We start from the raw sequence: 12,107 nt of genomic DNA, 5'->3' as shown, positions 1-12,107 counted from the left end.
AACTTTACAAAGGAATAATTAGCCAGAAACACCACTACTAATAATACAACATTTGATTCATTACAATAAGAGACTATAATATCAGGTAATTGTGTAGAATCAAAATTTTTGTTTTAGAATAACAATATAGCCTCAACAGTGCTACGTATCAGTGTTCGGGGATCGGTATTGTTTGAGACAAGGAATTCTGTTGAAAACATTCACTTACGACACCTGCGCATCACTCACACAAATATATGGGTAATATTTACCGAACAACACCCAAAGCTCGAGCAGAGATCGGACGTAGCACTGATACGCTCATTTGCTGGGCCACAATGGGTGAAGCTTAAGAGGGGCAAAAAGTGAATCGTTATTTGGATATGCTCCCTTATTTCTCTGAGAGTGCAGGAAGAAAGTAGGCGACTGCGCAGGCTCACTGAATTAGAACATTAGTGGCAGGAAGTTCTCTAGCGCCCCGTATACAGACGAAACTTATACCACGCTCACGGTATACCAATAATGAATTGGATTAATCGTCAAGTGTACTTAGTAGCAGTCTAGCACGTCACTAGTAGTTTAGTCTAGGTAAACGTAGGAGGGTTAATCAATTTTTTATAGTTGTAGAAAATGAACAAAGCAAGTGGGCTTTCGTTTTCACGCTCATCTCTCCTGCAGCGTGTATTTATCGAACGCAAATTGTATGCACATCGCTGTAATGCTGTGAGAAATACGTATATTTGCCCTTACTATGACTTTTAATTAATGGGTTTTGAGGCTTCGACCAAATCAAATAAGATGAGTCACCTGTTTGCATGATAAAGCTAAGTAATTGAAAATATAATACAAACATAATATCAAAATAAACTGTCAGATATATAAATACGTATCATATAGAATGCTGGTACAATAAAATTGGACGAATTTCACGACAAACCAATAACATAAATTCAAATACAATAAGCACAAATAGCGAGAAAAAAGATGCATCGTATTCTAGCCTGCTACAAATTTTCTTGACCTTACGATAAATTCTGACTAGAATGTAATCACAATGATGTACAGTTATGTCTTATCTTTCGCAGCTGTTACGTTACAGACTTTCGGCCGCCGACAGGTGAAATTCGCGATGATTGATCGACTGATAGTACTTATTTAGGTACGGGCAATTATATTGTAAATCTTAAATTTTTAGCAAGTTTTCAGTTTTAATTTTTTACACACCCTTCCGACAATCTTTAACTGCCGAAGTTCCACGGGCTGCTTAATAAGCTTGTCGAATTCTTCGGAAACCAGCAAACCGGCGAAAATCTTCTCATTGATACTTTTGATGATGATTCTTCTCATAAATATTTTGTTAGAAACCCGCAGTGAAGTGATGCCGCGTAGATGAAGCGCGATATAGCGAGGGATTACTGTAGTTAATTCGCCACAGCGTTTCTGCATCTGAGCGCATAAAACGTAGATTTTTTTTACTAATCATACTCCTACGGCTACGGCATTACCCTGATCACATTTGCAAGGAGAATCGTGAAACTATGAGGTATTTGGTGTAGATAAAGCGTTCGCGGCGTCGGGCTCTGGTGACGTGAAAGCTTTTGTGGTAGAGGAAGAAGGCAAAGATGGCGTGAGTTTTGTTGGCGGAGCATCGGTAGTCGTCGAGACTTGGGTCGGCGCTAAAGATGGTTTATTGCATACCATTGGCGACAACAAACTTTCACGAATTAAGTTAGTATTTCTGGATGTTCGGTGAGGTGATAAAGCTGCTTCAGAAAAATAATCATAGCTGTCATTAGAAGGTGAGGTACTTTTGTTGAAATCGTGCATTTTATCCACACTTCTTTCTGAGTAACAATCTTTCGATGACTCAAACGATTGCTTATCAGTGCACTTCACATGCTTCACGTCGCGGTCGTTATCTAAATCACTTTGAAACATTGACGTCTTTCGCTTGCCAATGGAAGGGAAGTTTGACAATGGTTCCCGAGAAGACAATGGCGAAGTGTTGTTCGCGAACAATTCCCGGTCGGAAGGTAAAGGCACTGCGTTAATAATATCTGATGTCCGATCGATGGAATCTTGTCTTAAACTGCTTGATATTGCAGCAGAATAAGTTGATTCAAACAACGTATTTGTGTTTACTGATGTTGCTGCTGTTCTTGCCTTCGTGGGACTTTGTTGCTGGGAAGAATACTTCGGCTCGTTAGCTACTTCATTATTTGAAATAACCGAGGTTAGCTCAACCTGAGTGTCTGAAAGCCTTGCATCTCGCCGGCTAAGTATTTCAGAAATTGGCGGGAAGCGGCCAAATAACGTGGATCTCAACGGATCGTCTAAATCAACTTCGAGATTCTGGGAAGGAGGAGGCACCGTTTGCAAAGCAGATAGCGGTTGTCTGGACTGATAAGGTGCATTGTGACCAGGCAGGAGAGCCAACGGCGGCCTCGAAGTCGAACTGCCAAGTTTCCGCACTCTAGCTTGCAGTGTCTCTTCCAGATCTGAAATGTAGTCAATGGCACTGTGAATGAGATCAACGCGAGGTAAGCCACTCGCGCCTGGTATTAAACTGCGCAGTTTTTCTTCATATTTTTTAATTTCCGATCGAGAAGATCCACCATCTTTCGTTCTATTTTTAGAAGTCACGTTTTTCGATCCGTCATCAGAGTTTCGTGAGCGATCAGCGGACGAGGAGCTACCACCACCTCCCTCCATCGTGACAAGTGGCACACTGGAAAACAAGAGCGAGCGCGGCGCTCAATACCGAGCGGCGCGATCTTCGTGGGAACGCAGCGCTCGCGTGTGCCGGTCACGTGGCCGAGGGAGCGACTCAATGCGCGCGAGGCGTCCATTCCACCAACTCTGATTTTGGCCGCACAAGTGCGAGTCGTCCCTGGTCCTAATGCTCGTATCCAAGCGACGTGGGGTTCAAGATGAAGTCTTAGTCGCGGCTTATCCAGGCAATATTCCAACAATGACAACGTTGCAGCATGTAAGAACCAGGAGATAACAACAGAGTATTATTCGACGCGTATCCAGTAACTTCCCGCTGCACATGTTAACATTACATTCTTTCTAGTGATCTAGTATCGTCGAAAAAACAATCCTGTATCTTCAGCAAACCATCTATTATTGAAATAAGCACTTATTCAATATTTTCTAATAAATAAAAATGTCGAGAATATAGTGAACTTGACACTTTCCTAAACGATTTCAAAATATAAAGTGCATTGAAAAGGAATATTTTACCTCAAAACCTGAAAGAATTGCACAACATCACATCAAACGGTACATTTTCACGATTCACACTGAATTTCGTACGTAAATCAAAGAGAATTTTTGTTTGAGCGAAGATTTTATAAATTAGGAAAGGGCGAGAAGATTCCTCACCAATCGGTCACAATTACCGATAATAATTATCGGTAAGTATCAGGTAACTTGAACATTCTATTAATAAATCAGCGGCAGCGATATCTTCGAATAAATTTTACGACTTGAAGCCGAATAAATTAGAATAAGACTAGCATCTGATAAAGCATACACGTAGCAACATTTCGTGCTTTTATTTCCTGCCTCGAGCACCAAATTATTCATCACAACAACAAAGTTGAAAAATTCAGCATGAATAAGGAAGGAACCTTCAGCACGAACTCTCATGAGAATCGTAGCAAGGCAGCGTTACTTGTGACTGTCATGACAATTATTGTAGGAAAAATCCTTATTCTTACAAGCAATTTAGTATTACGTTGGTACTTGTCGGCGATGAACTTACGAAATCACTTGCCCACAAAGCCGTTGTAGATTTAGAGGTGTTCAGCAGTGTCATGATAGATGTCTGTTGTTCTCTAGTGTTCAGTAACATTGCTTTGGGACATCTTTGACAATTTATCATGATAGAGATGATAGACGTCTAGTGTTCGAGCATCTTGTTTACTGCTTATTAAAATTAAATCATGCTGAGGCCTTTATTCATCCAGATCTTAAATTTAACAAGATTTCTCTGACTGGACATCTTGCAGATTTAGCTAAAGATTAATTTGATTCACATTTGAATGTGAGTATTCAAATATTAAGCTTTTGCTCTGCCGCTAAAACTCACCTTTTTTCAGCTCAAAGGGCATGCACACGGGAAACACGGCAGGCTCTCACTCAGAAACTCACACGGCAGGCTTTCACTCGGAAACTCACACGGGAAACACGGCGGGCTCTCACTCAGAAACTCACACGTGAAACACGGCAGGCTTTCACTCAGAAACTCACACGGGAAACACGGCAGGCTTTCACTCATAAACACGGCAGGCTCTCACTCAGAAACACACGGGAAACACGGCAGGCTCTCACTCAAGGCCACCGCAAACTTCAAACAAAATTGTCATATAAATTTTCATTTCGTACTAAACGAACTGATTATAACAAACGCATCGCAATAACAATATCGAAAACAAGCGTAAAAATAGGATTGTTTAAGTCTTTTGCTCGAGAAATAGGTATATGTCTAATGTCACTTAATTGTTAATGTGAACCTATAGATATTGTAAACATATAGTAACAAGAATACATACAAACGTTTGAATGTAGGTCGTGTACAAAAAAATCTAAAGACATTCATCATTTCGCTAATTGACTTATGACTCATGATCTTAATTCAACCTGAGACGAAGAAATAAGCCTCTACAACCCGCGGTTTCTTCGCACAATCAAAAACTCCACACAATTAATGCAGAACTCTTCAAGTGTCGTGGGTTGATATTGTGATAACAGTTTGCCGAGCCACAATGGTTTCATTACCGAAATAAAATACATAGGAATAATCACATCGAATTACGAGATATTCAACTAAGAGTAAGTATTAACAAAGAATAAAACTATTATCATTAAATTTCATAAACATTCACTTTCTCTTAAATGAAATAAATTCCGAAATTGAAAATGTTTGAGTCTTTCAATATAACCAAACAACATTTTATGATAGATATATAACCACGAGAGATGTTTGATAAGCTCGAAAGTTGAGGTAGGTAGGTGGTCGGCAGGAAATCCGAATATCAGTTGAATAGAATCAAGTAATAATGAATAATTGTGGAGTCTGTAAGCCATGACTTAAGCGTAAGGCTGGCAACAAGTAGATAAGCAAAGTGTCCTGATCGAGATGTCAAATCGTTCAGGGCCTGAAACTCAAACGAATGTTGGTACATTGATAAGATCACAAAATAAGACCAGGTATATGTTTATTGCGGTTACCACCTACACAATAATGCTGATGCACCGCCGTTGACAACAGTGTGCCTCTTTCCAGGTGATACCAAGGAAAGCTGACAGCCACGACGAGGTCTTGAACACGATACTTGACCGGGTAGCGGCTACATCGATATTTAATAGTTCTCGGCGCGCGCACTGCAGGAACTAAGAAACGATTACTGCTTTTTACTTTCAATACGCGCACTGCAGGAACTAAGAAATGATTACGGCTTTTTACTTTCAATGCGCGCACTGCGGGAAGTAAGTAAAGTTTACTACATTTGCTATCTTGGGGCGTAAGGAAATATCGATAGCCGCAGATGCTGTATTTCACTCTGACAGTATCTGAGATGAATATTCGCTATCCGTAATATACAGGAACAAATCAAACAGTCGAGGGGCACAATCTTAAAATAAAATCTAGCAGTTATCATCGTATTCGCTGACCGTAAGTCGAGCTTTTCTTTTTCACGTTTAATAAAAAAACCGAATAGAAAGTATCTGAAAACTTCGGTGATGCAAGAAACTTGCTTACGTTTTTGGCTCCAAGCATAATGTTAGTAGGGAATAAATAGGGACACGAACTTGTTAATTAAATAAGAGATTTAAATAATAGTAGAGATTCAAAACAAATAAATATTAGTTAATATCAATAATTAAACAAACAAATGCCAGCTTTTAAAACAAGAACTTTCAGCCAGGCAAAATAAAAGGTCGTTAATGAAGTAATCTAAAAGCTTGGGGAAAACTCGTTTCAATAAAACTCCGATACTAATCGCAAACACTTAGCAGCTGATTTGATTTCATACAAGTGTTCGAAGTTTGAACAGTGACGTAGGTAAACCCTTAATCGCATTTTTTGACAAATTTTAACTGCCAAGAAGACATCATTTCTCCGTCTCTTAAGGGGACCGGCTACCCTAAAATTTTCAATTTTGGCTTTTCCGGTTTTTGAGCTCATCTTAAAGCTGAAATTCTGCTCTTTCCAATGGTACCACTGCCATCGCTGTACGCCAATATTTACGTTCATGACGTCTCTTTAAAGGGAAGCGTAGCCGTTTTCTATGAATTTCACGTTTTCTATATATTTTTTCGAAAAATTCATACGAGCAAAATGTTCTTATATTTACATTTTGCATATGTATGCGAAGTTTCATATTGATCGGATAATAACTGTAGAAGTTTTTCCGGAGGGTAGCCGGTCCCCTTAATATCTACCGTTTGCGTTGGAGGCAAAAACATTGGTTACAGGTTTCAGCTAAATATCGTTTCATGGCACTATTGGCAATCCAGATAAGATTCACTCATCTTTTCGTAGGAAAAAGTTGCGAATTTCAACACAATGTGAACCTACTTTACTTTTCTGACACCTTAATCAAGAATCATGAGAGCTTGCAAGAAATCGTCCCATAATTTGTGATCGCCACCAGCTCAGTTAAGCAATTCATGTCCAAAATATGATTTTTTTTCTACTGATCTGGTGCCAAACTTTCAAAATTCGCAAAGTGAACGTAAGTACTTACGCTCTATTTTCTTGTCTACGATTGGTGGATTTTGCTTGAAAGGCCGTCAATGATTGGCTGATGAACTTATGATCTCTTAAATTTTTTTGAAAGTATGGGCCCTGGGCTGCTGTATTTAGATACCACGCGTCCTCGTGCCGTGTGAAAATGGGGACCAAAACAGGACAACCACGAAAATTACAGTGACGATCTTTACTTTTGTTCGTGCAATGCGAAGGTTTTAATATGGACGATTTTTGTATCATGCACCAATTCTCAGTCGGCAATTCGTCACTTCCTATCCACATGACACAGGTTTCTATTTGCTCAATCCATTTATTTGCTCATTTCTTCAGGACACCAGAGGGAAATATTGGACCGGACATCGCAAGGAACCAATCCTAGAAAGTAAGAGGAACCCGCATTGTTTAGAGGACACAAGAAAGGATTGTCAGGAGGTCAGGCATGAGAGGACAGGAGGTCAGGCATGAGAGGACAGGAGGTCAGGCATGAGCGGACAGAAGGTCAGGCAAGAGAGGACAGGAGGTCAGGCATGGGAGGACAGGAGGTCAGGCATGAGAGGACAGGTCAGGCATGAGAGGACAGAAGGTCAGGCAAGAGAGGACAGAAGGTCAGGCATGAGAGGACAGAAGGTCAGGCAAGTGAGGACAGGTCAGGCATCATAGGATAGGAGGTCAGGCATGAGAGGACAGGAGGTCAGGCATGAGAGGACAGGAGGTCAGGCATGAGAGGACAGAAGGTCAGGCATGAGAGGACAGAAGGTCAGGCAAGAGAGGACAGAAGGTCAGGCGTCATAGGATAGGAGATACTGCAGCAGCTGGGGCGGCAGCGGCAGGAGGGGGATGTCTTCAGGCACGAGCCGTTGCAGGATGACAGAGCGGCATGCCATCTTCAGGCTCATTGCTGCCAATAAAATAAGACAAAGCATTTACATTTTATAAATAATACTCAATCTTTGACCAATAGATTCTTAATTACCTAAATAATAATTACTAATTAATAGAATAACTTGCTCACACAGTATTATCTGATTATAGAACTCCAACACAATGTGACCCGAATTGTGATAAGAAATAAATGTGTAGCATCAACTGGTTCAATTTCTATGGATGCTTCTATAGGCCTAAAGTTCCTCATTTATGGCAGATTCTTAAAAAATCATATACTGCGAAAATTTAACAAGTGTTTTTGGTAAATATTGCATTACTAAATATAATTCCACAACTCATTTTCATCAAGTTGTACAATGACTTACGCCTTAGTCTTAAACAATCATATACAGTAGAAATTGGCGAATAGTTTCGTAAATACAACAGTGTTAAACATTGCAGCATAACTCACTTTCGTAAAGCTGAATGATGCGCACGCGTTTGGTGGTGCCATATACATCAACAATGGCGTAGAGCGGCGCATCCTTGTAAGGAAGAAGTCGTGTGAAGATCCCCTGATCTTCTCCATTGATGATATAATGCATCTCTGCATAGTCACCTCCCTGGCAATTATATGAACGTGGTATTGTATATAATACGCGTCATGACGTGGTATTGGTCTCTGAATGTTCTCATCAGTCATTCACGCAGATTTTTAACATGGTAAAATTTAAGATAAGCTTACCGAACTCGACATCTTTCATATCCACAATTCAAGATTAGATGTTTATAAATTTAAAGATTTTATTTGTTTGACATTTCACTTACAAACCTGTGGTAAATAGATGAGACCAATTCTGCTTCCTTCATCGGTGGCCAGAGGAAGCTGGCCTGAGAAGCCCTCTGCAGAGTTGGAGAAACAAGATGGCAAGAGAACAGAACGTGGCACGAGGCCTCGTGATGTTCTGATGTGATGGTCACCCACAGACAGACGAGTCAGACAACTCACATACTCATGGTGCTGTTCATCGTAACCTTCTTCTCCATTTGTGTATTCAACATCTTGCATTGCATCCAGTTCTCCACCAGCTACAGTACAATTTTCAACAGCACTTGCGGTTTCTATTTCAGATCTGACAACTCCATGCATATGATTGCTGCAACAGTCCTCACGTTGAGAAGTCAAGTTATTACTTGTTGTTATTAGACGTGTTGATCTAGGAGATACTGCCAGTGAATTATCATTGCAGTCCTCAAGCCTGCTAGAAAAAAATCTTGAATTTGGTTCATTGATATTCTGATTTGAAACGCAGCATTTGTCAAGATCATCACTTGCAGTAGAACTATCATATGAACTTTTACTACAAGGATCGCTATTGCAACACTTATTACTTTTTACTCTCGTACCTAACAAGCTAGCTACAGCTAAACTTTGTTGCCCTACACCAAACAGGGCACATTGGGAGCAATGGCTTTCAGAAAAAGAACTACTAGCAACTAAATCACTAAATTCATTTTGAGTTCTTTCCGCATCTTTGCCATTAGCTATTTTTAATAAACATTTAGAACAAGTCGTTTTGTCAAAGCCGTTTGCAGATAAGTCTGACGAAGGTATCACACTGGATTCATTAATAGCCGAATTATTTTCCTCTAATGCTAATTTCATAAGCAATTGTCTGACTGACTCCTTAATGTTGTTACTGATGCGAGTAGCACTTTCTCCTGAGCTCAAGCTACTACTGTCTGATTCTTTATCATTCTCAGTATCATCATCCACATGGCCATTCCCATAAACAAAATAGTCATTCAGCTCATCAAGAGCCGATTTTTGTTCATGATTTGATGAAAGTGAATGGTCTTCTGAACTGTGAGCAGTAGAGGCTAAACTGACTGAAGACACTTTAGATTTGACTGTAGAACACGAGCTGCTTCCAGCAGTACAGGAGCTAGAAGGCTCGTAAGAAATTTCACATCTATCAGTTTTAGCTTTGACAGATGCAATGCTGCTGACAATTCCATTGATAGAACCTGAGACAGAAGTTGAGCCATTACACTCAATGGTTAAATGGCGCGATGATCCAGTAGACAAAGTTTCTTCAGGAAATGAAGTACCATCAGAGAGACTGTTCAGATTGGCACCATTCAACAAAGTTGATTGTTGACCTAAACATCGTCTTCGGGATAAGTGGTTGTTGCTGCCAGCGTCACGAATACTTAAACGGTTGTGATGCTTGGTGATAGCGCAGATCCAGGAATCTTCTGCAAACCATACCACAAAATTACACATTTTGGAAAATAAATGTCATGTATGTACCTATTGGGCTAGAAAGAAATGAAAAAAGTATAAAAAAATTAAGAAGCCATCAATGCAAAAATTACCTAACTTACCATTTTCATTCCATTCTATAAGGAATTTCAAATTATACATTTGAACTTTTTTGGCCATCAAGTGGTAAAACAATTGCCTTACAAATAATTGACATATACAATGAAGGAATTTACAAACACTGGGACAGTCATGATGAAACTTGTTCATCTTATATTTATAAAGACTTAATTAAACATTTTCTGGATGAATAATGAGATTACTACAAATAACTTTTTGCTGTGCAAGGTAAAGCTCAATAAATCTTACATTCCTCCTTACATTCTCTCTTATCAACCAAAGAATAAATAAGCAGTAAAATAAAACATTCAAGAAACTCAATATGCAATTCAAGAAACTCAATAGGCTAAAGTTGCATGCGTATTTCTCAGTTGAAGTTATTTATTTATTTATATTTTTTAATGCATCATCTTGCATTTAGTATGTTGAACTTGTATATTATTCATTTCCCAAACAAGGACTAAAAGTAAACCAGATCAAGATTCACATGAATAAAGAACAGAAATCATTACATTACCACAACAATTTTATGCATTTTAATCAAGAGGAAATAAAGCCTAATTTTTCGGAGAGGTAGGGGGAATATACCTACTTTGATGGAAGACCCACCTCGGTTGGATAGATCTGGCAAGGAGTACAGCGGCAGCTGGGATGTGGGGTCAAGCTGAGTGAGGCCGAGCCTCATGTGTCCAGTCCACCCAGGCTCTGTTTGTTCTATCTCAAGAAGGAAAAGTTCTCCTGGCAATACTGGGTGCTGAGATAGAGTCAGTGCATTGGCAAAGCTGGCTTTCCTGTTGGGAGTTAAAAGTAGTAATTAATGAACTGGTTTGCACTGATAGACACAAAAATCAACTTGTCATTCATTTCATATACTAGTAGTAGATATATGGTACTTCTATGCACTAGAAAATTTCCAATAAAGAACAAAAACCTCAACTGCTTAGCTAAATTGCAGTCTGAGCAGTTGCTCTTTAGTACATCTATTTTCTGATAATAATGGAATTAAATAGTGAAATTCAGATGCCTAGCAAAATCTGGCTTGACATAAAATAGCTTGACAGATAGTGCCAAAAGATAGTGAATGATTTACAATATTTCTATAGGTGAATATAGTACGTTAATGATCAAACGCATAAAAACTAGTTAAAAATTCTTATGAGCAACAAGTTTTACTCACCTGTAAGCAACAGTGTTATTCTCAAGCAATATGACATTGTTGCCATGATTTTGACTGAAACATACAAGCTGTGGGGTACACTTTGCACTATCTTCCAGCTCCATCATTGAAACTTCACCATATATGTATTAGTTATTTGTTTAAAAAAGCTGGTGTAGTTTGAAAAAAAGGAAATTTTGTTTTTAGAAGTTTCTCATACATTGAAACATTGCAAAGAATTGTAGAAGTTTTCATCAATAAAAATAGTTATCAAAGATACATTTCACTCTATACATATACACTTACAGTTGGGGCATGCATACCATTCTAATTTAAAAATTATGTATCTCATCTGAAATTATCCTCTTCTTACATTGAAATGGTTTCAATTATTGATCCAATGTGTAATGTTAGCATTGATTGTACCTAGACACTGGCTACACTTGTAGCCAGTGTAGTGTAGAGTAGTCTTTTCAGCCTGTATCCAAGAACATAAATAGCTTTTTGTAACCCTCTTTGGAGAATTATCTCTGATCCATGCAATTATACTAAAAAACTCGACCGGTGTAGGTGGCCAAACATCAAAGTCAACATATTCAAGCATGCCCAATGATTGATAATTGTTCCCATTTGCTCTTTACTGTCAATTTCAATTCAACAACACTTTCTTGACCTTTCCAATTGCTGGTAACTCTGGTTAACAAGCTTATAGGTTTGAATAGCATTGATAGAGGCTGAAAGTAGGGCTACTTGAGCTCTCAGAGCAAGCTGAGGCAATTAAAAAAGTTTTATTATATTACTGCTTCATGCATGTTTAAACAGTGACAGTAACATAATAACACTTCCTTCTGTTAATTTGACATGGAGAAACAAGTTGCTATATATACCATCATTCAGGGCTACTCGGGACGGGCGGGGTAACTCGGGACAGTCCTCCGACACGGCGTAAAACTGTTTTA

General features: G+C 39.0%; 1 protein-coding gene across 1 annotated transcript; it reads right to left on the bottom strand.

Moving 5' to 3' along the window:
- Positions 1-7,058: 7,058 nt before the first annotated feature.
- Positions 7,059-11,313, bottom strand: LOC108673228. The gene is made up of 5 exons (XM_018161019.2): positions 11,170-11,313; positions 10,602-10,783; positions 8,439-9,865; positions 8,079-8,229; positions 7,059-7,640 (listed from the first exon to the last, which is right to left on the bottom strand). The coding sequence occupies exons 1-5, from the start codon at positions 11,274-11,276 to the stop codon at positions 7,522-7,524; spliced, it is 1,986 nt and encodes a 661-aa protein (XP_018016508.1). The 5' UTR covers positions 11,277-11,313; the 3' UTR covers positions 7,059-7,521.
- Positions 11,314-12,107: the final 794 nt, after the last annotated feature.

Source organism: Hyalella azteca, unplaced genomic scaffold (assembly GCF_000764305.2).
Source record: "Hyalella azteca isolate HAZT.00-mixed unplaced genomic scaffold, Hazt_2.0.2 contig14097, whole genome shotgun sequence".
Lineage (NCBI taxonomy): Eukaryota > Metazoa > Arthropoda > Malacostraca > Amphipoda > Hyalellidae > Hyalella > Hyalella azteca.
This window is presented reverse-complemented; position numbering and strand designations above follow the sequence as displayed.

Bases quoted from the DNA above. Each gene is read 5' to 3' on its own strand.
- LOC108673228 (XM_018161019.2), bottom strand. From the start codon at position 11,276: ATGATGGAGCTGGAAGATAGTGCAAAGTGTACCCCACAGCTTGTATGT. The intron at 10,784-11,169 runs GTGAGTAAAACT...AACTCCCAACAG, and splicing joins AATAACACTGTTGCTTACAG to GAAAGCCAGCTTTGCCAATG. The intron at 8,230-8,438 runs GTTTGTAAGTGA...TATAATTGCCAG, and splicing joins GTCTCATCTATTTACCACAG to GGAGGTGACTATGCAGAGAT.